The sequence below is a fragment of the Pelodiscus sinensis genome, chromosome 21, assembly GCF_049634645.1.
Source record: "Pelodiscus sinensis isolate JC-2024 chromosome 21, ASM4963464v1, whole genome shotgun sequence".
NCBI lineage: Eukaryota > Metazoa > Chordata > Testudines > Trionychidae > Pelodiscus > Pelodiscus sinensis.
This window is the reverse complement of record NC_134731.1, coordinates 13,806,524-13,834,417: the sequence shown is the minus strand read 5'-3', so window position 1 is coordinate 13,834,417 and position 27,894 is coordinate 13,806,524. Positions and strand designations below refer to the sequence as shown.

Sequence of the window (27,894 nt, the reverse complement as noted above, 5' to 3'; positions counted from 1 at the left end):
TTCCGCAAGAACACTGACGATCTCATGTAAGATTGTCAGTGTTTTTGCGGAAATACTATGCTGCTCCCGTTCGGGCAAAAGTCCTTCTGCGCAAAACTTTTGCACAAAAGGGCCAGTGTAGACAGCCCAGACTTGTTTTCCGCAAAAAAGCCCCGATCACGAAAATGGCGATCGGGGCTTTTTTGCAGAAAAGCGCATCTAGATTGGCACAGACGCTTTTCCACAAAAAGTGCTTTTGCGCAAAAGTGTCCTGCCAATCTAGACGCTCTTTTCCAAAAATGCTTTTAACGGAAAACTTTTCCGTTAAAAGCATTTCCGGAAAATCATGCCAGTCTAGACATTAGCTGACATGAGAGCAGTGCTTCAGCAGCACCCAAGAGCAGTGCTGACTGGGGCTCTCTCGGACCATTCTAACCAGGCCGTTTGCTCAGTGATGTGAGGCCCACTCACACGGATCATGAATGGTTAGTAATGCCCAGTATTTCTCTCCCCCTCTCTCCCCCCCCAGTTCCTCAGTGAAGGTTATGCGGCGCACTTAGCTGCGCTGGAGTTCAGTCTCCATTCAAGGCCCAAGAAGAACAACTCCCGGATGATCTTGAGGAAAGGAAGCTTTGGGCTGCATTCCCAGCCGGAGTTTCTGCGGAAAAGGACTCACCTGCGTAGGACTATGTCTGTGCAACAGCCTGACCCGCCGTCATCGAACCCCAAACCAGAGCGTGCTCAGAGCCAGCCTGAATCAGACAAAGATCATGACAGGCATCTGCCCCCTATCAGCTGGGTTCGAGGTGGGGTCCATAAGTTTGAGTCTGTACCTTAGGAAGCATATGAGGTGTAAGTCTTGGGTGCCAGCCAATCAACCTGTAGGCATGCCTTGAAAAGTGTATCAGGCAGCTTCAACATAAGAGGTAGGGGGGAGAACACATAACCAGAGGTTTCCTTGCTCTGGAATCTGCTTCTTATCCAAGTAGGGACCTTTGTTCCTCTTAACATACCTGTTATGAAACTTAAAATCCAGATCTAAAACTATCGCAAGTGCTTAACATCAAAATTGCAAAATATGTCTCAGAATTTTTTTACAAGACAGTATAAAATGTGCAATAAGAGAAAAACAGTAACTGGTTGATTTTACTCAATGGAAGATGCTTAAGGGGGCGACGTCAGCTAATTAGGAGTACATTTAAAAATGCCATAAGTGGGTAAAATGAGTTAAAGGGAAGGCTTATATTTTAAAACACTAATGGCTGTAACAGTTGTTGCAGTATTCCTGAGAAAGTGTTATACAAAGCAGGGAAGTGCAGGTGGCATGGACTGTGAAAGACAAACTCTTTGGATGCCTTAAGCCCAAGAAAATTTCCTTTGGCTTATGGTTTTGATGAATGTGTACCCATTCAAGTTCTAATCAATAGCTTGTAAGTGAGGCAGTGAGACTTAAAATACCCACTGGAGAAATCTACTTGTGAACCAAATCATAAATGCTTCATGGTTTGTTTTTTTTTAAGTCTGAAGCACAGATAGTGTTGCTATATACAAAGATCCCATGCTTTTTGTGGCATTTGGTGACACTACAAATATTTCAATTGCTTCAAGCAACAAGAGGGGTTTGGTCTATTCTATGTAAGACATGGATCCTACATTGGTAAGCTAAAGAAACCTCTCTTTGATAACTTCTCCAGAGTTTTACAATGGATGAAAATGACTGATAAAATCATAAGATTTTATATTGGTAATTTTTCCCTTATCACAGCTGTTTTTAAAAAACCTATATGCTATGAAAGTGCAGGTGCAGTTTCTGTGAAAACAATCTTACTGTATTTAAAATACTCACATTTAAGCTTCATAGAAATGAAATGCTCTGAAATTGTAGGTGCCAGTTAAAAGCTTATTTTCTGATTATCAAAAATGCTATTTAGATTTTTTCAGCTCAGTTAAAAAGGTCTACTGGAGGAATCATCCTAAATGTTCGTATTTAAGAGGTAACTACTGTAGTCATTTTAGGATAGAAGCAGAGAACCAGATCCTGCAAATTCTTACGCAGTGATAATTCCCACTGAACTGAGAGGAACTACTAAAACTTTTCAGGATTGGGCCCTAACGTAAGCATGTTTTCCAGTCTGCATCAAAGTTGTAAGTGCGCAAGGAAACCACGTCCTTAAAGATTAAAAACTGGTTTGTGAGCCTAGGAGAGGTTTAATGAGTTACCCATTTTTCAAGACTTTTCATTTTGAAAGCAGGTTTGACTATGCCTGTTGGTTACTGAGATATAGCAAGTACAAAGAATGCTATGGGGAAATACTACGAGGCAAATCTTAATGCTGTATTCGTTGTAGACCCCACATTTCCAGAGAGCTACAAGAAAGCAGCAAATTAGCTCTCCTGGTGGAGTATCGTAGATATATTTCTGTATCTTATTCTGTGGGAGGAATGCCAAAGTTACTTGCGCTTTTCGTATTACACTTGTAATCAGTCCACATGAAAAAAATGTAGCTTCACATTTCCTAAAAGATCAGATACTAATTTTAGTGTGAAATACTTTCTCTTCTATTAAACTGGAGTTTTGAGGTTGAAATTAAGACACAGTGTTTTGTAAGCTCATATTGGTTAGGAATAGGCACTTTAAAAAGGTAACTGTTCTATTTATGTCCTTTGCTCTGTGGTGCCAGGTCACGTGGCTATAAAAGCTAATTGTAAGAGCCCCAAGAACAAAATAGTTGTTAGGATTTCAAATAACTTTTTTTCCTGAAGAATGTCACAAGTCCTCTAACACACTGCACTTTAAATGGTTATTAAGCGTTCTGTCCTTGCCCTGTGTGCTATTCTTATCAGATAGTCTACTGTGTGTCCTCCTCTTCCACGCTCTGCAACTACAGCCTGTAAAGCAGGACAGAAACTAGCTCTCTGTGCCACACTAACTACTCGTATGAAAAGCATGCATGGCTCCACAGACTTTAGGAGCCATGGCTGCTTAGCCCAGTGATGAATTCGGCTTTCTGCTGCTGCTCTAGGGGAAAGGAAAAGCAAGTAATAAAGATGAGTGGTTGGTACTTATTCCACACTCGGTCCCTATTGATGCATCTCTTCTGACTAATAGGTACCAACACAATAATGCCCTCAGAACATACAGTCACAAGCTTGTTACCTTGATTTACATCTGACCACTAATGGTTTTATATATTCAGCAGATTCACTGCTTTATCGTCCCTGGAGCAGTTTGATTTGCTTGGGGGCTGTGGTGACTGGCCAATTATTTTAGGCTCCCTTCACTGCAGAACCGCTGGGAAACAATATTTTTCAGCTTGCTCCACATTTAAAGGGCCAGGGAGCATACACTTTTCAGAGTTGTCTCTGGCCCTCCCTATAATCTGATGGGCAGCTCTCGATGACCTTGATTGTTTAGCTTGAAATTACATTTTTAAAGCAGCGCTATGTTACAGCATGTACACTGCTGGTAATTATTGTGCCTGGCGTACAATTCAAAGCTATTGTTGCTTTAGCTAATGTCTACCTCTACCAGCCACAAGGCTCCAAAACCAACTGTCCTAATATTTATCTAATGCTCCTCTTATATATATATATTCCTTTCCTATATATTTATTCAATTCTCCTCTTATATTTCTTTCTTTTTTTCTTTCCAGCATAAGAGCTAGCTGAAATCACGTGTCCATCATTAACAGAACTGAGCCTGAAAGCTCTTTGGTTTTTAACTGGAATTTTTCATTAATACCTGGGTCTCTTGACATGCAGCCTTTGTGCTGGCTTCTCATAACAATATAATTATTTAAGCAGTGAAATAAGTGCTAGTCTGTGTACATGAATAGAATGTCAGTATTTTAACTGTTACTACAGCCAGTATTAGCATTCAACTGAGACTAAACAACTCTCCTAGGGTATATGTCTACACTACCCCGCTAGTTCAAACTAGCGGGGTAATGTATGCATACCGCACTTGCAAATGAAGCCCGGGATTTGAATTTCCCGGGCTTCATTTGCATAAGCGGGGAGCCGCCATTTTTAAAACCCCGCTGGTTCGAACCCCGTGCAGCGCGGCTACACGGGGCACGAACTAGGCAGTTCGAACTAGGCTTCCTAGTTCGAACTACCGTTACTCCTCGTGAAATGAGGAGTAACGGTAGTTCGAACTAGGAAGCCTAGTTCGAACTACCTAGTTCGTGCCCCGTGTAGCCGCGCTGCACGGGGTTCGAACCAGCGGGGTTTTAAAAATGGCGGCTCCCCGCTTATGCAAATGAAGCCCGGGAAATTCAAATCCCGGGCTTCATTTGCAAGTGCGGTATGCCTACATTACCCCGCTAGTTTGAACTAGCGGGGTAGTGTAGACATACCCCTACTTGGTTTCATGAGATACTGGAACTCATATGGCCTTAGTATTATTCCAATCTTACTTATTGCTCAGGGATTGAATGTTTTTCTCTTCTACTCACTGGTCCTCCAATTAAGCACGCTTGTAAATACTCTCCCAACATAGTTATGTTAGCAGTTAATGTTTCATACCCACTGGAACCTGGGTATTTCAGATGATGAAAGCATTTGGGTTTTTGTTTTGTTGCTCTAAATGTATTAGTCACTAAAATAGAGTCATCATGTCAGTGGGGCTGAGTGACAATGTTTTATGTAATTGGAACCTAGCTGTAGATTAGAGCATATTAAAACTCACACCTAATTTATACTAACTACAGGTAGCTCTTTTTTAGAAGCTGATTTAGGCCCAATCATGTTAAATTGTCAAACCCTGTCATCTCCTAAAATGTTTGCTTCTTGCTAGGTTGTTTACATTCATAGGTGCAGACTTTCCTAATTCAGAGCCCTTTGAGTAAAGTTCAATTTCAAAATCAATTTACGTCTTCATTCAGTTTTTCTTAAACTTTCACTAAGGGGATTAGCAGTGTGTCTTCAAAAGCTAATTCATTATCAGATTGAGTATCATTTTCTGTTTGTATCAAGTTACTACCAGATGTCCTTACACACTCAAAACTAGCATGGTTGTGAATTAAGACATCAAAAGGAAGTTGCAAGTGCTCACAGAACCCAGGTTGGGCACATAAATAATTTCTGAACCTTAGTGCCTCCTGACTGCTTGATATGGAAAAGCACAGTCTTCTGCCCAGGTAGCCCAAGGGAATAATTGGAAATATACTGTAACAGAGTCATAGCAGGCAAAATTTAATGAAAAAGTAAGGCAGGCTACAACTAGGAACACTTATTTCTCTGCCATGTTTATGGACCCAGTTTATTATTGTAAAAAAAGAGTGTGATTAACTAGCAGTGGTGGACTGTTATCTGAGCTATTATGAAAAGACACCTTTGTAGCTGTAGTGTTTGTTGTGTAAGCGTGTGTGTAAATTTACTGATTTAATAAGCACCCAATGTGAAGTTTTGGTAAAGCTTTCACAGCAAATTTGTAATTAATATGCCTTTTTTACAATTGCTGTTTGTTGTCCTGTTAGGTAAGTTTGAAAAAAGTAGCATTGTAAAGACTGCAGAATATTCCACAGACATGCATCGCAATGGTAATCCAAATTTGATGAGTATGTCGCTAAGAAATGTTCAAGTACACATTTGCCTACACTAGTGCTGTTGGAACAAAATCTTCTTGCTTGACCAAAGTATTCTTGTTTATCCTGTGGCATGTTTTATATCTAGCCAGCATACTATTTTGTTAGATGTGAGAACGACACAACATCCATTGTCCCTCCTCGCTTATTGGGGTTCCGGACAGTCAGCTGCCATTTTGATATTGTTCGATGGGAAGCAAAACATTAATCACGTTCTAGTCAATACACCTAGCAGCCCTTTTCTTTTTTTTTTTTTTTAAACACACAGTAGAGAGCATTCAGACTCTAGAAGATGGTATTAGTGAAAATATAGGGCTGCCTCCTCTTATTTGCTACTATTTTCAAAGTAGCTAAGGCGTATTTCAGGAGTGAGGAGGAGACAGAGCAAGCCATCCGCTAAGAAAGCTTTATTTGTCAAAAAGTTAGATTTCATTAAGCACTATGAGCCAAGATAGACCCATTAAAATGGAAGTGTAACTAACAAACAGGATGTCCTGCTTCCACTTTGCAAAAGTTTTCTGCACAGTGCAAATGCCCACAGGCCTATTGAAACAAGTCAAGTCACATGCTTTTAAAAGCAGATTGTATGCAAAGAGCCCAGAGCACTCTTCTCTTATTAATAGGGCCTCAAGTAGGAAAAGTGTGAGAAATTTATACTCCCTTTGTTTCTGAAACAGCCTGCTTACATGTGGCCAATGTTTAGAATCTTTTCTTTAAAAAAAAAGATCTGAGCACAAAAATAATTTTTAAAAGTCTGAAAGTAAAATGGTAAAAAACCAACACTCTATTGGAGTACAACACTAAAAAAAACCCCCAGGTTTTCCTCTATCCAAATCCGAAGAGAATAAATTATTTTGTTACGATAAAACCACCTTTGTGCTCATGTGCTTATATTATGTAGGATCAGCTTATCTGCCAACTTTTTCTGATTTCAGGGACTGAAAACTGACTGTGGAGTCGTAGAATTTCCATCTGGCTATTTCCTCTGGGGGAGTGGAGAAATTAGAAGTGTGGCCCCTTTTCACCGTGCCTGGAACTGATACAGGCTTGAGTCTCCTTAATACAAAGTTGTGAGTTTCTGAACTGCTTTCTGATATGTCTGACCCTACTTGCCCAGAAAGCAAAGCTGCTCTACAGGAGTAGGGTTACCATATCTGAACTTTCAAAAGAAAAAAAAAAAAGACACCCCTGAGCATTTATATGTATAAATAAAATATAACACGAACAACATTAATACATCATGAGTTGATATCTACATATAGGAGTGTCCTCTTTTTTGAAAGTTCAGATATGGTAATCCTACACAGGAGATTGATCCCTTGGAGCATAGGCATGATACAGACTGAGCTGAATATGACAAACTTACTTATGTCCCAGGCTGTGTAGCGCTGCATGATACAGAGCTGACAGTCCCTCCTTCTGTCTCAGATCCATGAAAAAGGGGGTGGGGGCTCTATCTGCCTGTGATTTTCAACTGGACAGTATAAAACTGCTTCTGGGAAGAGGTGGAAAAATTTGAGTTAAAGTCTCAGAGCAGATTTACCATCAATCCAGTGCTTTGCAGGGTAAGGGGAGGCAGGCTGAACACAGGCAGGTTTCTGTGTAGAGCGGAACACCAACAAGCTAAAGCTGTAGAGATTAAGAAGAATTAGGAAAAATGGCAAGTATTGGACGATACTTCTGTCTAGAAGGGTCAGAAATGGCAGTTGTGTGGCAGAACCCCAACCCTTTCTTATTTTTCTATTTACATGGGAAGACAAAATGTCTACTTATAACTGAATCCCTGTGAGGAGACTTGAAATTGTACATTGTCTTTGAGCCTACGGTTTTCCTAAGTGTATACTTTTAATCAGTGTGTCAGTGGAAAGGTTCTATCTATGGTGACAAATGTTTATATTTCTTATGGCTGCCTTGTAAAAATTTAAAACATGTACAATAATGAATTTCTTAAACTATGAACTAAGGAGTAAGATTTTTACAACTGGTCTAGATTTTGATGTGAGCTGGTTTTTAAGAGTCTTATAAAAAGCTAGTCAAATAAATACCTTCTCTGCCTTTACATGGACAGTGTTGTGGGTATTTCTTTCGCAAACCAAGGTAAAGCTCCCAAGCATTATTCACCTGCTGAAAATGGGTACAATACCAAAGACATACAGCTGTCAAAAGTGATGGTGCCATTTGGTATCTACCTTGCAATAGTCAAAATAGGGAAATGGAGCCTCATCTGTTAGCCCACGTTGCTTGGTTGCCTTCAAGAAAAAGGAGATGAACATAACAAAGGCCAGACTGAGTCAAATCAAAGGGCTATCTAGCATAATATCCTGAACAGGTTGCCATCAAGTGGCCTATCACCAGCCCCGACAATTAGAGGCTAATAGCCATTGAGGAATCTATTCTACATGAATTTATCTAGCTCCTAGTTGAACCCTGTTAAAATCCTGGCCTTCACAGCATCCTCTGGCAAGGAGTTCCACAAGCTGACAATGTGTTGTGTGAAGAAATACTTTGTCTTAAACATGCCTATTAATTTCATTTGTTGATTCCTATTTTTCCCTAGTGTGATGGGTGAAGAACCCACATTTTGGAATACAGAGTCAAATCCTGTCCTTTAACTACACATCCAGACAGTCCCCTTGATTTTAACTGGTCAAAACTAATAAGGGCCAAGTCTGGTATTTGAAGCAATCTACAAATGCTTTGTGTGCACTGAGTAGGAAGTGACAGGAATAAACAATTGGACCACTTAAGCAGTGAATGGGAATTGAGGGTTTTTTTTTTTTTTTTTTTTTTTAAGAAAAAGTAGTAGCTGAGAATCTGAAAATAAAAACAAACCAGAATTGTTATTGATTTCTTTTTATGAAGGATCAGCTCATACAAGTAAAACTTCCAATAAAAAGCTCTCCACTGGCTGAGAGTCTTTAAAAGAATAAGCCATCTCTACTTTTTAAATTCAAACTGGAAGGGGTTCCAGCCCATTGTTAAGTTTGTTTAATCTTTTAAACAGTCTGGCTTGTCAGCAGGCAAAAGATAAAAAGTTAATCTTGCTATACATGTAGACAGGAACAGCATTCAGACATTTCTAAGTAATTGTGCACAAGATTTAGAGAACTCTAGAGTATTTTAGTGAAAATGAAACCGGGCAATATTGTAGTAATCTGAGTTTACCATTAAGCGGCCACAAACAGGTTTAAGTTTAAACATTTTATATGTCAGTGTTTTGTAGATTTAAAGCTCAGATTTCTTTAAAAGGCAAACACCCTTTTGTTTACCTGTTCTCTTTAGAGCAGGGATGGGCAATACGGTGGTGGCAGTTCACTATATTTACCTACGCCTCTGCAGGTATGGGTGATCGTAGCTCCCATTGGTCGGGAACAGCAATCTGTGGCCAATGGGAGCTGTGGGAAACAGTGAGGGCCAGGAGCTGTGGGAAGTGGTGTCCCATTGGCCAGGAACAGTGATCTGCAGCCAACAGGAGCTGCAAACACCCGTACCTGGGGAGGCACAGATAAATAAAGCAGCAGCGTCCTGCAAGGAGCTAATTCTAGCACACTGGATCTGGCCCATGGGTTGCCTATTGCCCAACATTGCTTTGGCTTGGCCTTGGTGATGAATGATAGAAGTCTGAAGGAGTCCTGTTTTCCATACTTCATTGAACTAAAATTGCCTGTATTACAGAGTCTGACATTTGGTATAAAACTGTTGCCTCAAAAGCTATTAGAAACACTAATACTAGTGCCATTACACAAAGAACAATGTTAAGCAACAAGCATCAATTCCAACTTCAGTACATTGACTGTTAGTGTCTTCAGTTGTGTGTACAGGTTCCAAGAGCAATATTTTCCTCAGCTGTTGAAAGGTCTTGGAGCAGTAGCATGAAAGAGAAATGAAGCCCCGGCTGTTAGCAGGTTAAGATGGACTAGATATTAGTCAACCCCCGAGTAGTCTGTGGCACCTTAGGCTATATCTACATTAGGAAACTATTTTGAAATAACCAAATTCAACTTGACTCCCAATTTTACAAAATCAATAGCATGTCCCCACAATGGGGAAGCCTCAAAATTACTCCAAGGCAGGCTTGGTTAATGTGAATGCACTACCTTGACTTAGAGCCTGAGGAAGCACTGGGGAGTAATTAGCCTGAATTACTCTGGGGAGTAGTTACTTTGACATTAGCAGCACTGGAACGTCCACACTACTGCTATTTTGAAAAGGAGGAGTACAGGATTTTGAAATAAGTGGCCCCTTATTTTGAAATAATGGGCTTAGCAGTGTGGATGCTCTGCTTAGAAATTCGACTGAAGGGGGGGTTATTTCAAGCTAGAAGCCTAGTGTAAACCAGGGTTTTTAGAGACTAACAAAAATATATCTCAAATCATGAGCTTTCATGGGTAAAACCCACTTCATCAGCTGAGTTGGAGTAGAAACAGGCCTCGGGCAACAAGCCAATCCTCACCCACAGACATCCACCTCAACCTGAAGCAAATACTTCGCAGCAGAGGCCTGCCCACCCAACACACTTCAGATTAGGATTCTATCCAGGCAACCAACCCTGTTGCCAACTCTGTCACTCCAGCTCAACTGATGATGTGGGTTTTACTCCCCAAAGCTCATGATTTGAGATATATTTTTGTTAGTGTCTAAGGCCATGACTACACTATGCAAAAGATCGACGCTGCCAGAGTCAATCGTCCAGGGTTCGATTTAGTGGATCTGTGGAGACCCTCTAATTCAAACTGAGGGTGCACCTGTAGGCACTGGTATTCCTGCTCCTCACAAGCAGTAAGGGAAGCTGACAGGAGCAACCCCCCGCACTGTATGAACGGTGATTTAAGATACATAGACTCCAGCTACATAAGATATGCAATTCCAGCTACGTTAATTAAGTCAACCCTCCCGTTTAGTGTAGACCAGACCTCAGGTGCCACAGGACTCCTTGCTGTTTTTAAAGTTACAGACTAGCATGGCTACCCCGTGAGACTTTTTAGTTAAACCCTGTGACTTCAATAACCCAAAGCTTATCTATATAGGCACATTCAGGAAAGTCTTTCCTTAAAATCATTCAGCACGATTTGGCCCCACTCCAAAAAATGAATACACTAGACAATGCTGGTCTCATTTGAAAATGTTAGTTAAGGGAGTTCAATTTATTTTACCATTGCTGGGGGTTGTCATGTGATATACTTTTTAATACAATTCCTGCACCCTTGGAAGGAGAAATCTATAGAAGGAAGAGACCTGAACTAAAGTGAAAGGTAGTATTCTAAAAATGGTTTAACAGCTTATGCAAAGCACAATCACTTACATCCAAACAAACAAAATACGCCCCCTAGAATTCCCATATATGGTTAATCCTTCATTTGCTCACACATTGTTAATACTAGCTAAGGCCATCTCAGTCCAAGTGCCAACTGCACGCTGGAGCCTTTTCACATGCCGCCTGAAAGAGGGTTGGGAGAGTTTCCGAGACCGATGCACAGATCGCAAGTTTTGCGCCATTAGATGCTGATAATTTGATATCGCGTGTTCTCTGTGAAGAATAAAGGAATGCAATGAATACAACAGAGTAATGGGCAAGGTTAAGTAACCGGTCATCCAGTATTCACAAGCTGTTGGAATGTTGGCAGAAGAGAACAAGGCAGAAGTCAGCAAACTGCATGCCTGGTATACGGAGGAGATTTTATGAAGGCCATAAAACCCGATTGAAGAAATTTTTTATACTGCCATCATGTGTGCCATCAAACAGATTAAACAACATGATACATTAGATAATAACATTAGTAGGGGGTAGTTTAATTTTGCTTAAATATGAACAAGAGACTGTCTACATCTAATGTAACTTTTACATCAGCAGTTTTGTGAAGGGCGAGGAAAAACATTTTAACCCGCCCGTCCTCCCCCAATAGCCATTGTCTATTTAAGTTTACCTGCACAAGGCCTATTAGGAGGAAAACTGTCAGACTCCAGCTCATGACCTAGTGGCAACCAGAAAGCAGACGTAGAGATACCATTAGACCAGGGGTGGGCACTAATTTTTGGTTGGGGGAGGCGCAGCACTTAAGAGTTTTGGTAAGTGGTCAAGGGGTGTACTTTTCTGTGGCGGGGGTGCAGGGTTTAGGTTGGGTGCAGAAGGATGCATAGAGTAAGGGACTGGGGTGTAGGAGACAGTGTGGGGTCTGAGAGTGTGTTTGGATGGAAGAGGGGGTTGTGACCTAGGTCAGGAGATTGGGGTGTAGGATCAGGGAGGGAGTATGGCTGCAGGGGAGGGTTCTGGCTTTGGGGAGTGGTGTAAGAGGGGGTACAAGGCAAGGGAGGGAGTTGTCACTGGGGCAGGGGGTGCAGAGGATTTGGATGTGATCTAGGGGAGAGAGTTGGGGTGCAGGAGGGTCTAGGGTTCCAGAGGCAGGCCCAGCATGGGAAAAGTTAACCTAAGTGTCTCCTGACCAGCAGGCTTCAGCATCCCCAAGGCAAGCTGGTCTCAGCCCCAGCATGCTTGAAAATATGCATGCATGGGACTCTGAAATCCGGGTGGAGGGAAGAGGGTTGCGCTACCCCAGTCACTCAGGCCAATCTCTTAGCTCCGATTGGTTGGCTGTTTCCAGCCAATCGGAGCTGAGAGATTGGCTGAGGTCAGTTCTTATTGGCCGATTATTTTTGGCCAGTAGGATCTGAGGGTTGGGCTGGGGCAGGAAGATTGCATGAAGCCTCCCCCTCCCTGCAGAGTAGAGAGCCACAGGAACTGTGTTTTAAACCAAGGGAGCTGCGTTCCTGAGGGTCCCGGCGGGCGGGTCTGCAGGATGTATCTGGTGGCTTGGGGGGGGAGAGATCCAGCCCCCAGGCCATATTTTGCCCAGCCCTGCATTAGAGGGTACCATACTTAGTAAGTTATAAAAGTGATGTGCTTTTCCTACAGAATAGAGAAGATCTTCAAACCAGCAAGTGTTAGAATGAAGGGGTGGATCTAAGTACTGTATGCAGTAAAAGTGAATTGCTAGTGTGTAAGTAGCATGCATTACCAATTAAAGTAACTTTACTGGGTGAATTGGTTGCAGTTCTCCCACTCTTTACCATGCTCCAGCCCTGCCCTCCTCCCCCGTTAAACCAGTTAACCAAATTTTACATCCCTAGGACAAAGCTTCCAACACAATGCTTATGGGCATTTAGAGATGTCACAGTGCAGCTGCTAATGGGAAGGCTTGGAGAAGTGATGCTGAAGACATAATGTTCAGAAATTTACAGTGAAGAACCTTGCTTGTTCCAGAGCCAAATTCTATCCAATTGTCATATTTAAGCATCACTGAGAAATGTGTCAACTCCTACTCAAGGCAGCATTGTCTTAACAGTAAGACATTAAGAATAGTAACACACAATCAGGCAAGTTGGAGTAACACTCTTCTGACATGCTTTACATTGTTAGTGAGTAACCAGTAAGAACTCAAGTGACAAAACATTAGTACCAGAAGTTTTCTGGTCTGGAATGAGGAAAAACAGCTATTTGCAGAAAAGTCAAATGATTGTTTCAATGCAAACCCACCAGGGGCAAAAGTGACTTATAATCCACCAGTTGAAGCTGGGTTTGGATGGCGGCACTGTATTACAACTGCAGAAAAGGCCATGTCTACACTCCCCCAGGCCATTACACAACTTCAGCTATGCGAATGAAGTAGCTAAAGTCGACATATTTAGGTAAGTCAAGAACTGACGTTCTCCCATCAGCTCCACTTACTCGTCTTATTTTGCTGGAATACTGTTGTCAGATGGGAGAGTACCCAGCAGTTGATTTATTGCATCTGTACTAGATATAATAAATCAAGCCCCGCTAGATCAATCCCTGCCTGTCAATGCAGCCTATAGTCAAGACGAGCACACGCAGCACTAGTGATTCAGAAAACAGTCTGTGGTGGTTTTGTACATTAGTATTCTTTTTTTAAAGAAAGAAAAGATACTCAAAGTTTTCTACGTACTCGTTTTCCCCAAATAGCAGTTTCTCTCCATTTCAGCCACATGCAGGTGAAGCATATTCAATGCAAGCTTAAGAACAACAACTTTACCTGACTGGTACTATCTTCAGTTACGAATGAGAGAAACTGTCATATCACTAACAGATGGAAGAATATTAGGAATGAGGCTTTAGTGAACTTTAAGTAGTTATGAGCATTTCAATGACACATGGCTCTTGTCTATTAGGATGTTGACAGCTTGTGCCCAGTGACCCATGTGAAAAAAATTGGCTTGAGGTAATTAGAAATAGTTGGAATTCTGCAGGATTTCCACCAACCTTTTTCTGGGGCAAGTTACCTAGAACAGTGGTTCTCAACCAGGTCTCCAGAGCCCCATTGGGGGCCACAAGCAGGTTTTGGGGAGCATGGCTGACATTAGATCTGCTGTTGTCTAGGGTAGAAAACCAGAGCCTCACCATGCAGGCTGAAGCCAAAGCCTGAGCAACTTAGCTTTGCAGGGCCCCCTGTGGCATGGGGCAGTGGGCAATTTTCCTGCATGCTAACCCCTGATCCCAGGTCTGGCTTTTATAAGCAGAAAAAGAGCTAAGGCAGAGGTGGGATATGGAATTTATTGCCTATTGGGGGAGTCTGCTGAAAGAAAACGGGTTGAGAGCCCCTGATCTAGATGATGTTGTGCTAAGCTACATCCAGACATTATTATTTGCAAGGCAGGACCATGTCCAGAGATAGTTCCTACTATTGCCTAATTTGTAACCAGATCCAAGTAGAATTAAGTAGCAAGAATTAGGTTTAAATTAAGAAGGTGTAGGAGATTACTGGGGCACCAAAACTTTTTCCATTTGAAAACACTTATTACAAATGCACTTCAAAGATGCTCATTCGAGAAGAGATAACTAAAACAAAAAACCCACCCCACTGCAGAACTTCTAAACTTAAACTAAATTTCTTGCAGTGATTCTCTTGCAACAGAAAGGCTCTACCACCAAGATTTTTTTACTGGGTTTGGGCAATATTACATAGTAATTTTCTTATCTTGTTACAATTTTGATGATCTTGTGAAACAAGTTTGACCGTCAGAAATCTAGATTTCAACTTGAAATCTAGTTAATGTCAGAGTTAGGAACAGCATCAGTGAATACACCAGCCTCCAAGTCACCCTGCCACTTCTACAGTTTTCTTTTTTAATAGGGTTTTCCTTTCCTACAAATGTGGGCAGGAGACTCAACTAGGAAAGGAAGACTATGAAAATGGCCTATAAAACACTGTTATCAAATGCACAAGCCAAACTTATCGTAGGTGTTACCTTGCTCTGAACCAAGCTTTCAGTTAACAACGAATCTTATTGAAATGTAAGTCAAGCATCTGTGATGAGATTCTAGGAAGCCTCTCTTGGCCACGTTCTGGACTATTAACCCAGCTAGAACTACTGCAAGGGGTTAACTTGCAGGAGATGGTATCACGGGCTGAGTATGGTGGGGAGGATTTTGATTTTACAGCAAGCAGCACGTATTTAAGGAGAAATTTGGGTTACAGGCTTCCGTAGCGTTGAGAGCCGCTCTGCAGACTCCTAACTACAGAGGCTTAAAGCAGAAAGGCTTTGCTACAGTTAAAGAATTTCTATTACTTTTGCACATCTTCATTAGGAGTTGGAGGGATCTTTTAATTTCTATTTGAGCAGTAGCATTGATTCAGGATGGGAAGGGCAAGTCTTTGGAGAGACCATCCTCTGCTGCACAGGCAGCTTTAGAGAGGGGAGATAAACCTCTTCCCTGATCTCAATCTTGCTTACCTCTCCTCTCTCACAATGACATCATCGAACACCTGAGAAAGACGGCTCAGCTGGCGAATTCCCATAGAGACGGATTCTAACTCACAGTCAAACTCTCTGATGGGAGAAGGAAGCATGAAGTTAGAGGGTTGAAACGTTGCATAAGTGATCTAGTACACCTCCTCACGCAGCAGAAGTCTCTCTACCATATGTACACTAATGCTCTGTCCCATAGAATTTTAAGCCTCTAGCCACAGGGTTCGATCAAATCCAAAGCTCAGTACATCTCCCCCTCCTAGTGTGCAGCCTTAATCACGCCTTAACTCCATTGCATCTCATCTAGAAAGGGTGATGTTCATAGTTCAGACACTGCACTGGGATCCAGGAGGCATGTGCTTAACTCCTTATTCTGACAGTCTTCACCTATGACCTAGGGAAGCCAATCTCTATGGTTCATGAAGTTAGTTTTCTCCCCACACCCTTTTGTCAGCTCTCCAGGGCAGGGGCCATTTTGCTGTTTGTACAGCACCTAACACAAAAGAAGTGCCGATCATGGATGAGGACCCTAGATACCACAGTGCAAATCTGCTCTGATGTTTCTCAGAATTACTGAATAAGATGAATTGATTTATCAAACAAACATCAATGCAGACTTTAGAGAGTTAAAATGTCTTTCACTCAAGCAAGTCTGGATCCAGCATAATTAGAAGATGTAAACCTAGTATCACCCTCCCACTAGAAGGGAAGGGGGAAGGTGTAGGAGTGCTCGGTGTTCTGTCATTAAGCAAAATTAAGTTTCCACAGCCAAATTTCATGCCACACCCTCGGTAAGTAGGGGCATGTTTTAACTATACTTCCAAGCGATTATAGCAGCACGCTGTTTTGGTGGAAAAGATGAGCAGTGCTTAGCTGCTGCCTCACATGTGACCAGGATCTGGCTACAATAACAACACAGTCATCAGAAATACAAGTGATTGCAACTTGCCTCTTTCTGCTGGCAGGCAGAGGTGATGAATATGGGCTCTTTAGAGCTGCTGCTCTCCTTGATCTCCGGAGAGGGACAGCATCTTTTCCAAGCCAGTGAGCGAAACTCCTCCGTTCTTTCTCCACCAAGCTCTTTGCAGATCTGGATGAAAGGGAGGCTCTCTTGCTGGACCGGGGGGTACATCTGGGACCAGACGGTGGAGTGGTCACCGTGGCCAACCTAGTCTTCCGATGAGGAGTTCGAGGTGAAGTGCTTCTCTTTGCAGAGCTAGGGACGACACTTCTCCTTGCAGGGGCTTTTGCTGGAGAGGTGACTAGACATTGTGTGTGACTTTGACAGGACTTCTGTAATTTCTGCAAGGCAGACATAGCTTGGATTAGCAACTGCTGTATGATACCTCAGCTGAACAAAATCCCAGCACATCAACATCGCCCCTTGCAGCTCTTAGAGCCAGGCTTAGACTAAAGCAGATGCATGGCTGTCATTGCTGCCACAGCTTCTTATAACTAGAGCACTGTGTGACACAAAACATGTATCCGCATTATCAGGGCTCGCCAAGCGGCGGCGAACCCCACTCGCCAGCCATGCGGTTTCGCATGGCTCTGCATTCTGCCCCAGCTCTTCCAGGTTGTAATTTACTCGCCATGGGCGAGTAGATTACATTATTTGTCAAGCCCTGCGCATCATTATCTGCAAGTGAGCCGCGGATATCCACACTGACACCTGTGGATACAGATACACGTGGATATAAAACAGATCGCTGCAAGTGTGCAGGGTTCTAGATACAACATTTATATCCACATTCACATCTACAAAAAGTGAGCTGCAGCTATCTATGTCCACAGATGTGGGATACCTGCAGATATAAAACTGCGATCCACCGATTTGCAGGTATCTACTTACAACTAAAATAGAGCAGCATGTCTCATTTGGCCAGTTAGTCTTTGGGAACGATCCTACACCCACACAAGCCCTTGACAAAGCTCTCGCTGATTTCACGTGGTGCAAGATCAAGCTGGTGGCTTCAGAATCTGTTACAGATGCCTTTAAAAGGAAAGCCTTCATTTAGACGGGAAGAGCAGCACAAACAAGCTTCCCTTTGCTGCCTGGCTAACATACCTCAACCTACAGGGCTGTCTCCTGGGCTTCAAATCTACTTTCAAGCTATGAGTCACAGCAGTAAGCGGGTTGTGCTCCTCGCTAGCAGCATTTCCTAAAATAGCTTGTGCAGCCTAGCATAAGCAGCATGAAATATTCAACCAAACTCCCCAATGGTCTGACTACTTGTTGGTCCCCTGAGAGACAAATGCTCAGACCTGATTTGGCAGCCTTTACACAGGCAAAAAGCCCTACTGCCATGGCTTGGCATTTCGACTGTAGAAATAAGCTTATTGGAGGAAGCACTTATTCCACGTTCTTCCCTCTATGCACACACTGTTATTGAAACAATTCAGAGGTAGGGAGAATACCACAGTCATGCCATCTGTTTAACACGTGGGGGGACTGGTGTTTTGCTACTTCTAAAGCTAGTCCTAGAATTTTCACTGCTTCTCTTTGCTTCGGTGAATTTAAGTGGGTGTAAAGACTAGGAGCTGCAAGAGAGATGCTGGAGAAGTCTTCTCTATCTAGAGCTTATGAGTGTGAAGAACCTTGGCAGAGGAAGGACCAAATTGCAGCAGGATCTTCAGGGATGCTACTCTGATATTTTTCCTCCCCACTTGACCCTAGAACCCTGCCACCTTATCTAAAAGGTAAAGGGACCCGACTGCTCGTATCTGAATCCAGTCAGGAAACAGGCTACTACTACTCAGAGCCATGTCTGCCGGTATGGCTGGGAGGGTGGTAACTGAACACTCCATTTCCATGGGCCGCTGCTGCCTCGTGGTGCTGTGTGCACTAAGGAGCCAGGTGCTGATGAGTTGTAAGGATGTCAAGTCCCATTTTAATTAGTTACCCAGTTAAATGTTAAGTTTAGCCAGTTAACTGATTAAACAGAGGTGGCCCACTGCCTGTTGTGGGCAGGGGCTGCAGAATCTCCACATGCACCCCTCCCTATTGCAGACAGCCCAGCTGCTTCCAGCCTCTTGTGGGGCTGCCAGTTCCCAGCCAGCGGGCCACTGGAGAGGAACTTCTCCTTGAGTACCAGTTAACATCCCTAGCCAGTTGCAGGCCCCTTCACTCTGCAGTACACAGAGTGCAGCAAGGCAGCGTTGGCCGGAAGGAGAGGGGCAGGCAGCCACTGCCACGTGGACCCAACAAGCAGAAGACAGCTGGAGCATAAAGCCACCCCACCAGGCTGAGCCCCAAGGCCAAGGTGACAGTGGCACTGACACAAGTTCAGGGGTGGGACTTAAATGGAGTCGACACTAGGGCTTGGGTCAGCAATTGTTTCATTGGTTTTAGAGCAAGCTTTAAAAGTTAGACCTCATCTCCAGGTACAGTCTAACTATGGCTGTACATCTTTAACTGCCCTGATCTTTGTGGACTGGCTGCCTTTGTGAACACAGCCAGTCCAAATCCAGACCATAAGTAAGTGGCCGATATTGTACCGATTTCACCTCCAAATACACTACAACTAAAGTCACTCACTTACAAAGTTTCCATAAAACATGGTCACTGATAGCCCAGCAAATCCATTCAGATAATCAAGACTAGAGGGCTATGTCTACATTGCACTTTCGTGCACAAGAACATATGCAAGTGAGCTGCCATTTTTATGCAAGGGGCTTTTGCACAAGGAGCAGTCTACACTGCTCCTTCTTGCGCAAACCCCCCTCTTGCGCAAGAGCTGTTCTGCCACTTATTTTCAGGCAGAACAGCTCTTGCGCAAAAATGACGGCTCATTAAGTTTGCAAATGAGGCGCAGCAATATTCAGTGCCACACCTCATTTGCATATGTACTTGCGCAAGAAAGCGCAATGTAGATGTAGCCAATATGTAAAAATGCAACTTCTGAAATTTTCATAGCGGTTACATGCGCTGAGGGCTCTGCAGCTTGATACTGCAGATCCCACAAGGAAGGGGGGGGGGGATCGGCAAAGGCGGCCGCAACCCTTGACCCTGCTTTTTGTTATTTGTCTCCAGGAATCAGTGGAGCGCTAGGTCCAGAAGTCCCTCCCGCAAGGCTGGGGGACGGGCTTTTAGAAGTGGGCGGGCTCACGCCTGCCCCCTAGGGATTTCAAATAGTTGCTGCTGGTCCCACTCCTAGGGAGGCTTCAGTGCAAGCTCTGCAGCTGGCTCCCTGCAGTTGGAGGGAGAGAGACATCAGGGAGACAGGGGGTGTTCCACATAATGCAGCCTGGAGTGGGTGGGGATTGTTGTTTTGAGCAAAAATCAAGACCCGCATATTTTTTTTATGCACCACTTTCGCTTTGTGCTCTGGCAGCCAGCCAGTGAGACATGGTACATTGTTTCCTATTTATAAAATTCAGATATTATGTCCAGCAATGAAGCACAGCTAGGTATTGTTAGTTCTGAAACAAGACAGGATACCAAGTAATGAACTGAATTGTCACCCGTAGTACAAGGGTCATTACCTGGGACACTGTTCCAAAGGCATTTTTTGCACTTCTTGTGATAGTCCGGAAGGTTTGGTGCTTCTCTTTTGCTTCCAGACTTTCCCAAGTTGGATGCTCCCTGAAGTTCATCTCGACTTGCTTTAGGGGCATGCGTTTCCTCAGAGACATGCGTAGGGTATTGAGAGCGCTTGACGAAGGCTTCTTTCTAAACTTGTCAGGCACTGGGCTCTCATTCTCAAAGTCAGCCAGGGGCTGGTGATTCCTCCAGCCAATTGTAGCTCCGACACTATGGAACACAGATGCCATCACGCTTCACTTCTTGGGAGTATTCTCACTTGTCAGAGGATCAGACAAAACTGTGAGAAATGATGCACCAAATGAATCAATCCAGATAATAAAGGAGAAACACACCAAACAGCTCATTCAACAGGCTATGTTTGAAAGGACCTGCCCTCATTTCCCAAATCCTCTCCAAAATATGAAACCAGCAAGGCCCAGGCAGAGCATCTTACGTTGACTTAAAAGGAGATGGTGTCTGTTTCAGTAAGCTCTCGTGTGTTTTTGAGGGGGAAAAAAGCTGTAATCAGAAACACCTCCTCTCCTTCCCCAAAGTATTCCGCGCAAGATGGCAACTAAAGAAGGAAACTGGATACAATGACAAGGGATGTAGAGTGTAACCATTTAAACAGGCAGCCAATAAACATGAGCTTGTCAGTTACCTAAACTGTTACACAGTTCCCAACCCAGCTCCCGGGAAGCCAACTGCCACTTCGTGCTACTGCCTCTCTATCGGGACAGCAGCCAGCTCCCAGGGAGCAGACGGGAGACAGAATTCACTGGGAGCTGCCTTTTAAGTCAGCTCTCAGGGAGCTGCCTGCCACTCCACGCTGCTGCTTCTTATACAGCTGGTGCATGCCGGGAGCGAGCTTAAAATTCAGCTCCTGGCAGGCACTGGCTTCCAGGGAGCTGGCTGCCACCCCGCATGTAACAGGTGAAATTTTCAGCCATTAAATGGTTAGCAAATCACACACATTTTAACATCCCTATTATGACAGCCAACAGAAATGATTAATTGCTAGTCAAACAATATTTTGGGCTTCAATTTCTATTCAGTAAAGTTTCCAGTCTTTCACATCACTTTGATTTTACATTATTCCTCCCCCACTCCCATTAGCCCACTGCAAGTGAGCTAACAGCTTCTGTGGGCTCCTGGGGAAGATTGGGGGGCCCTGGCTTCACACTCCTGGAGTAAGTGGGACTAGGCTGCTAGCCCTTTGCTCTGTCTGGAGCACGACAAGCCCTTCTCTCCAGCCCTCAGAGCCTCGCACAGAGTGTGCAGTGCAATGATCCTGTGGCAATTTTAAAAGCCCAGTGCCTTTGATTCGCTGGCCTCTGGAGCAATTGCCCTCTTCTGCATCTTCCTCCTTGTCGGTGGGCCTGTCTATTTCCCATTGCTTGCTTCGGACATCAGCCCCAGTGAATCATCAGACCAAAGCTGTCCTCGATTAGAGGAGTACAATGTTTTGTAACGTTTAGCACAACTACCATAAGCTCCCTTTTGGGCTGGCCACTGAAGTCTCACACACAAGGGCTGTGTCTAGACCGGCAAGTTTTTCTGCAAAAGCAATTGCTTTTGCGGAAAAACTTGCCAGCTGTCTACACTGGCCGCTTGAATTTCCACAAGAACACTGACTTCCTACTGTCTGAAATCAGTGCTTCTTGCGGAAATACTATGCTGCTCCCATTCGGGCAAAAGTCCTTTTGCGCAAAAGGGCCAATGTAGACAGCTCAGATTTGTTTTCGGCAAAAAAGCCCCGATAGCAAAAATGGCGATCGGGGCTTTTTGCAGAAAAGCACGTCTAGATTGGCACGGACGCTTTTCCGCAAAAGCACTTTTTGCGGAAAAGCATCCGTGCCAATCTAGACACTCTTTTCCGCAAATGCTTTTAACGGAAAACTTTTCTGTTAAAAGCATTTGCGGAAAATCATGCCAGTCTAGATGTAGCCAAGAGGTCTGCTCCAGGTTATAGTTAAACAATGCATTCCTGATTGCTATCAGGCACGCTCAAAATTATTTGGGAAATCTCTCATTATATATAAATATAAATAAATAAAAATAAACACTTTTCCTGCGGGACAAGAGAGTGACGTCATCACATCACTCTGCGTCCCGCCTGATTCTCTTCCCCTCCCCAGCGTTTGGCTGCCATGCTGAGGCCTCCCTCCACCTGCTTCCCCAGTGGCTGAGGGGAGAGTGAGGGGCATAGTGAGGCTCAGACGCAGCCCTACTCCGCCCTGGCAGCCAGGGAGAGCTAGGCGTGACCTCTGACCCTTCCTTGAAGGGATGGGAGCCAGGGCTGCAGTGGGGGAGGAGAAGGAGCAGAGTAAAAGCTGGGGCGGCCTCAGGGGCACAGGGAAGAGCCTCAACCCAGCCCAATCCCGCGGGTGGCTGGAAGGGGGGAGGGGGTAGATGGGACTGGCCTGGGAGCAGCTCTGGGGCAGCCCAGAGCAGCCACACCTCAGCCTGGCCCTCCCAGGCAGCCGGAGGGGGTCGGTGAGTGTAGCAAGCAGGGGGCACAGCCCCCAGTAATCTTGAAGTTACTTACTCTTGCTAGCCACCAGGGGCGAGTTACCCAGCCACCAGGGGCGAGTTACCCAGCTGGGTCAATTCATAAGCATGCTGTTTGGAAAAATCCAGGTGATGGCATCCAAATGTGATCAGAGATAAGACTCAACTAGCTTCCTCAACACCTTACCACATATTAATAAATGCAGTGTGAGGTGAAAGTATAATGAGATCTCAATTCAAGAGATTTTCCTTTTTTTTTTTTTTAAACCTGCTGCACATCCTACTAACAAGTTTCTTGTAGATACCTTGCTACCCAAACACAACCTCCTGGGCCCCCTCCAGCTAACACATCATTATTAGTCACAGCACTAGATTATGTGCAACGGTGACAGTAGTAGGGATGTGAATATATAACCATGTAAAAGGTTAACCAATAAGCCTGGGCTTATCAGTTAACGTTCATGGTTACACTAAGGCTCCCACCCTGCTTCCAGGGAGCCAGCTGCAGATGTGTATAACCACTAAAAAACTCAGCGGTTACAAGTTTATACAATTAGCCATATTTTAACATCCCTAAAAAGTAGAAAAAAACCACTATATATTTTTAGCTTCTTTAAACACCATTTTGCACATGGGAATGAGACTGCACAGGCACCATGTCAATCAGCTCCCCGGGAACCTGCTGATAACCCATGCCTTAGAGACCTCGCTTTAGCAAGCCTTTAAATCTGCGTGGAGAAGTGGTGAGAAACCAATTTATCATGTGCATTCACACAGTGGAGTGCGAAGATGAGTGAAGTGCATTTCAAAGGGCCTCTCCTGTTGGATTCTCTAGAGGGACAGAAGAGTCATTGTCCCACTGGATAGTGCACACTACATTCTTGGCACAGTCACTTGATAAAGTAGCAAGTTCAGCTATAATTATAGCTTGCTACTAATAAAGTGTCTTCAGCTTCTAAAATGTGCAGTTTCTGAGTAGCAGAGACAATAATACACAGTTTCAAGTCACTTGATAAAAACCTAACTTCGATTTTCCCTGACAGTAGCTTTATGTACTTCTGTTAAGTTCAAGACCTGCTCTCCTGCAGGATATACACTTCTGTACCCAACGCTGCTTAATACAGCTGTGGCCCTGTGCCTCAGTCCTTCTGCTCCTGTTCTGTGAGCAGCTTGAAATGAACAGCCTTTAGGAAGCACAGTGAATATAAGCAGGGCAAACATCCATCTCAGGTTTCTTTTTACTGGGGTTCTCCTACCCTATACAACACCACTGGATGTAGGCAATAACACACATAGCTACGTTCTCTGTGTTCTTACATGTTCAGTTCCTCCATAATTTCAGTTGTTTACTGTTTATATTAGTTAGTGTGGAAGAAAAAAAGATCCACCACACACCTCCAAAGCCTACTATCACATAGTTAAAGACAGGCCTGCTAACCAGGAGGTGGTGAGAAGGGGGCAGTTTCCCTGGGGCCTGGTGATTCAAAGGGGCATGGGGCTCTTGGCAATTTAAAGGGCACAGGGCTGCAGCTGCCACCAGAGCACCCTGCTCCATATGGCAGAGAAGACTGGCTAACTGGCCAGGCACATTCTACCTGAGACTCCACCCCTTCCAGGAGCAGAGAGCCAGCTTACCCCCCTTTAAACTGGCTACGCTAAGCACATGCTCCTTTTTCTCCCCCCATTGCTGCCACTGATACAGAGGCAGTAAGGGGTGGGGGGAAGTGAGTACTCGACTATTCACATCCCTAGTGGGGGGATGAAGGGAAAAGGAGATAATTCCTTCCTGTGGCTGCCTGAAACCCTGGCCCCAAGCCCATCCTTGGGCAATGCTATGGCTAAGAAGAATTCGTCTTTCACCATGATCTATAGCTTTCTCCAATTTAGCCAGTTTCTTAACCACCTTACAATGTTTATGCTAATACCACCTAGTTTAATTTGGTACTCATGTGGTTCTATGTAAATCACTTACTGAAGTCCAAGTTTATGACATCTACCGCACTTTTAAAGGAATCGGTTATTTTCCTCAAAGAAGGAAATCAGGTTAGTCTGGCATAATCTACCTCTGGTTAACCTATGTTGCTTTACACCATTTACAGCAGAATATCAGAGAATACCAGTATTGTAAACTGACAACCATACACCTCATTTGGAACTGGAAGTATGGAATTAAGCAGCAGCAACCAAAATAACCCAAAACAAATGGAAAAAAAAGCAGCAAACACAGTACTATGTTAATTTTAGTAATTTTTTTGTTAAGGTAAGTTTAATAAGAGATTTGACAAGATAAAGAAAATTGTTTTGGTGCTTGTTTCTTTTAAATTACTATGGTTTAAAGCAGCATTTTTCTGCCATAGAGTATAGTTTTAAAGCTGTATTAAATCCATGTTCCATTGCAAACTTTTGAAAGAACACAAACTTTTGTTCAGTTATAAACAACCACCTCTGCCAAGGCGTTTGTAATCTTGAGGTTCACATGTACCTCCATAAACTCCCTCACAATTTGTTCTAGGCCATTTATTTTTATGTATATATTAGGGATGTGAACGTGTAAGTGTGTACAAGGCTCATCAGTTAACCTTCACTATTACATGCAGGCACCCTCCCCACGCTGCTGCCTCTGATACAGAGGCAGCAGCATAAGGGGAGAGCGGGCAGGATCCAGCTTTTAAGCGGGCTCCCCACAAACACCAGCTCCGGGGCAGTCACCTGCCCACCTCTCTCCGCATTGCTGCCTCTGCCTCAGATGCTTAAAAGCTGGCACCCCACACACACTGGCTCCTTAAGAGCAGCCTCCCCCCCAGCATGTAAATGTGTAACCACTTAAATGTGTAACTGCTGAAAACGTACCTAAATAAATGCATTTTAACATTATACACACACACACACACACACTCACTCACTCTCTCTCTGAGCTCATAAGTGAAGATCAAATATGGACAAGGCAAAGTAATGGGGAGGGAGCTTACAGATTTCACCCTCACTTCCTAGTTTTGAGGTAGCCCCTAGACCAGTGTTTCCCAATTGGTGTTCCGAGGAACCACATGGATCCACAAAGTAAAAATAAGGGTTCAGTGAGAAAATTCCATTATGATAACAAAATTAATATTTGTTATTTTTTAAAAATATGTGCAATTAAACTAAATGTTGGTCTCAGGACCTTGTTGAGCATTTGGTTATTATTACCCTTACTTATTTGTGGTCTACTTTTTCAGCGCCATATATTAGACTGTTTGTTGTTAGGGGTTCCGCAAAATTCTTTCAAGTTTAAAAGGGTTCCACAGCCAAATAAAATTGGGAAACACTGCCCTAGACATCTATAAATGACAAATAGGGCTGCATTGTTCTCCACCATTTTATAAATCGGGAAGGAAACTGAGGCACGAAGCAGGGAAATCACCCAGGTGCAGGAACAGACCCCAGCCTAGGTGCTAGGACCAGGGGTGCCGCCCCAGTCTGAAGTGATTTCCAACATAGGCAGGGCTCACAGACCTCTCCCCCCCCCCCCCAAACGGCTCTGTAACCCAGCCCAGGCCTCGCCCCTCTGTCCCCAGGGCCGAGCAAAGTGGCTGCGCTGCTCCTGAACGTGCCGGAGGCTGCAAGAGCCGGGGCTGGGAGGGGACTGGAGGAAGGGGGGGGGGGGGGGGGCAGAGCGCATGGTGCAGAACCCGGTGCCCTGGCTGGAGCCCCGGGGCCATTCCCACGCCCTGGGACCGAGCTGCTCGTCCCCTGCCTTTGTTCCCACCGGGCCCCGAGCTTGCAACACTGTAGCCGCGCTGGCTTCCACCGCCTCCCCGCAGCGAGTTTCCCTCCCGCACCGGACTCACCCACCTCCGGCCGGGACCCGCCTGGCCAGCGTCTGCAGTCGCCTTCGGATTTAAACTGCGCGCGGTTGCCCCCTCCTCGCGGATTGGCCCGCTCCCGGCCTGGCCCAGCCCTTGGGCGGGGGGAGAAGGCGCACAGCCCCTGCGAGAGGCTGCAGGGCGGGCGGGACGAGCGCGCAGCAGGGCTCCAGGCGTCTGATGTAGCCGCCGCACCCTCCCCGCCCGGTGGGTTTGCATTTGCAAGCCCGACGGGGCTGTTTGTGCAGGGATCCCGCCTTGCATTGGATATTCCCCTCCCCTCCCTGTTTGAAACAGGCCAAGCCCGTAAAAAGACACAGGGAACCCTGTGAAAGGAGGACTGCCCCTTCCGCCCCGGTAGGCTGTAACTGCAGCCCTTGGCACATTGCCCGAGCCAACTGAATGGGGAGTCACAGCCTGGTTTTTTTCCCCCCCCAAATAGCACTAGCGCAGCGTTTCCCAAAGGGTGTTGCGCGGAACCCAGCGTTCTGCAAAGTGAAAATAAGGGTTCCGTGAGAAAAGTCCATGACAATAAGGCTATGTCTACACTGGCGAATTCTTGTGCCATTAATATGCAAATGAAGCTAAGCGTGGAATATCAAGGAACCTCATTTGCATATCTAATGAGCCACCATTTTTGCGTTATTCCTGAAAATAATCAGCGTAGCTGCATTGCGCAAGAGGGTTTTTCTTGTGCAAGAAGGGGCAGTGTAGACGCTCTTTCTGGCGCAAGAGCCTCTGCTGCAAAATGGCGGCTCAGATATTCAAATGAGGCTCCGCAATATTCCACACTTAGCCTCATTTGCATATTTCTGGCGCAAGAACCCGCAGTGTAGACATAGCCAAAGGCTACATCTACACTGGCATGATTTTCCGGAAATGCTTTTAACGGAAAAGCTTTCCGTTAAAAGCATTTTCGGAAAAGTGTGTCTAGATTGGCAAGATGCTTTTCCGGAAAAGCACTTTTTGCAGAAAAGCGTCCGTGGCCAATCTAGACGCGCTTTTCCGCAAAAAAGCCCCGATCGTCATTTTTGCAATCGGGGCATTTTTGCGGAAAACATTACTGTGCTGTCTACACTGGCCCTTTTCTGGAACAGTTTTCCGGAAAAAGACTTTTGCCCGAATGGGAGCAGCATAGTTTTTCCGGAAAAGCACTGATTATTTTACATTAGATTGTCAGTGCTTTTCCGGAAATTCAAGCGGCCAGTGTAGACAGCTGGCAAGTTTTTCTGGAAAAGCAGCTGATTTTCCGGAATAACTTGCCAGTGTAGACACAGTAACAGTTTATGATTTTTAAAAAATAAATTAATATTTATACATTTTTGAATTTTATTGAAAACAATTTTCATTTGTGTTTGCCACGATAAGTGTCCCTGTGCAATGCCAGCTTAGCCACAGAGTGGGGACAACGATGTCACTACGTGCAGTCAATCAGTGGTGCAATCACCTGTTATATACCACCATAAATCCCCATACTCACTCTCAGGGAGCATGGATCACGTGGGTGACGGAACACGAACATGCTAGCGCTGCGTCAGACAAAGTCAAAGCTTCAGCTGTCAAACCAGTTGCTTGCATGGGAATGCCATGCAGTGTTCTCACAAATACTTTACTTCAAAATAGTCGCATGATTTCGTGTATTTAAAAATGTAACCGTGACAAATATAAATTGACTATGCTAGATTCA

The 27,894-nt window shown here is 44.4% G+C and overlaps 2 protein-coding genes across 9 annotated transcripts in view; one reads left to right on the top strand and one right to left on the bottom strand.

The window, feature by feature from the left end:
- PITPNM3 (PITPNM family member 3) overlaps positions 1-3,906 on the top strand; it is a 518,333-nt gene extending 514,427 nt beyond the window's left edge. For all 6 annotated transcript variants that reach the window (XM_075904890.1, XM_075904888.1, XM_075904887.1 and 3 more), the window contains one exon: positions 509-3,906. In XM_075904890.1, coding sequence (XP_075761005.1) covers positions 509-817 — 309 coding nt within the window. In that variant the 3' untranslated portion in view covers positions 818-3,906. The remainder of the gene's footprint in view (positions 1-508) is intronic.
- A 510-nt stretch (positions 3,907-4,416) lies between these two features.
- PIMREG (PICALM interacting mitotic regulator) lies at positions 4,417-26,497 on the bottom strand. 3 transcript variants are annotated; one of them, XM_075904885.1, is made up of 5 exons: positions 26,197-26,484; positions 19,815-20,152; positions 16,275-16,631; positions 15,315-15,406; positions 4,417-11,094 (listed from the first exon to the last, which is right to left on the bottom strand). In XM_075904885.1, the coding sequence occupies exons 2-5, from the start codon at positions 20,100-20,102 to the stop codon at positions 10,929-10,931; spliced, it is 903 nt and encodes a 300-aa protein (XP_075761000.1). In that variant the 5' UTR covers positions 20,103-20,152; positions 26,197-26,484; the 3' UTR covers positions 4,417-10,928. The 3 variants fall into 3 exon arrangements, with proteins under 3 accessions (XP_075761000.1, XP_075760999.1, XP_075760998.1); XM_075904884.1 differs by lacking the exons at positions 4,417-11,094; positions 15,315-15,406 and adding an exon at positions 17,182-17,322 and having other exon boundaries at positions 16,143-16,631; positions 26,193-26,497; XM_075904883.1 differs by lacking the exons at positions 4,417-11,094; positions 15,315-15,406 and adding an exon at positions 17,182-17,322 and having other exon boundaries at positions 16,143-16,631; positions 26,197-26,497.
- Positions 26,498-27,894: the final 1,397 nt, after the last annotated feature.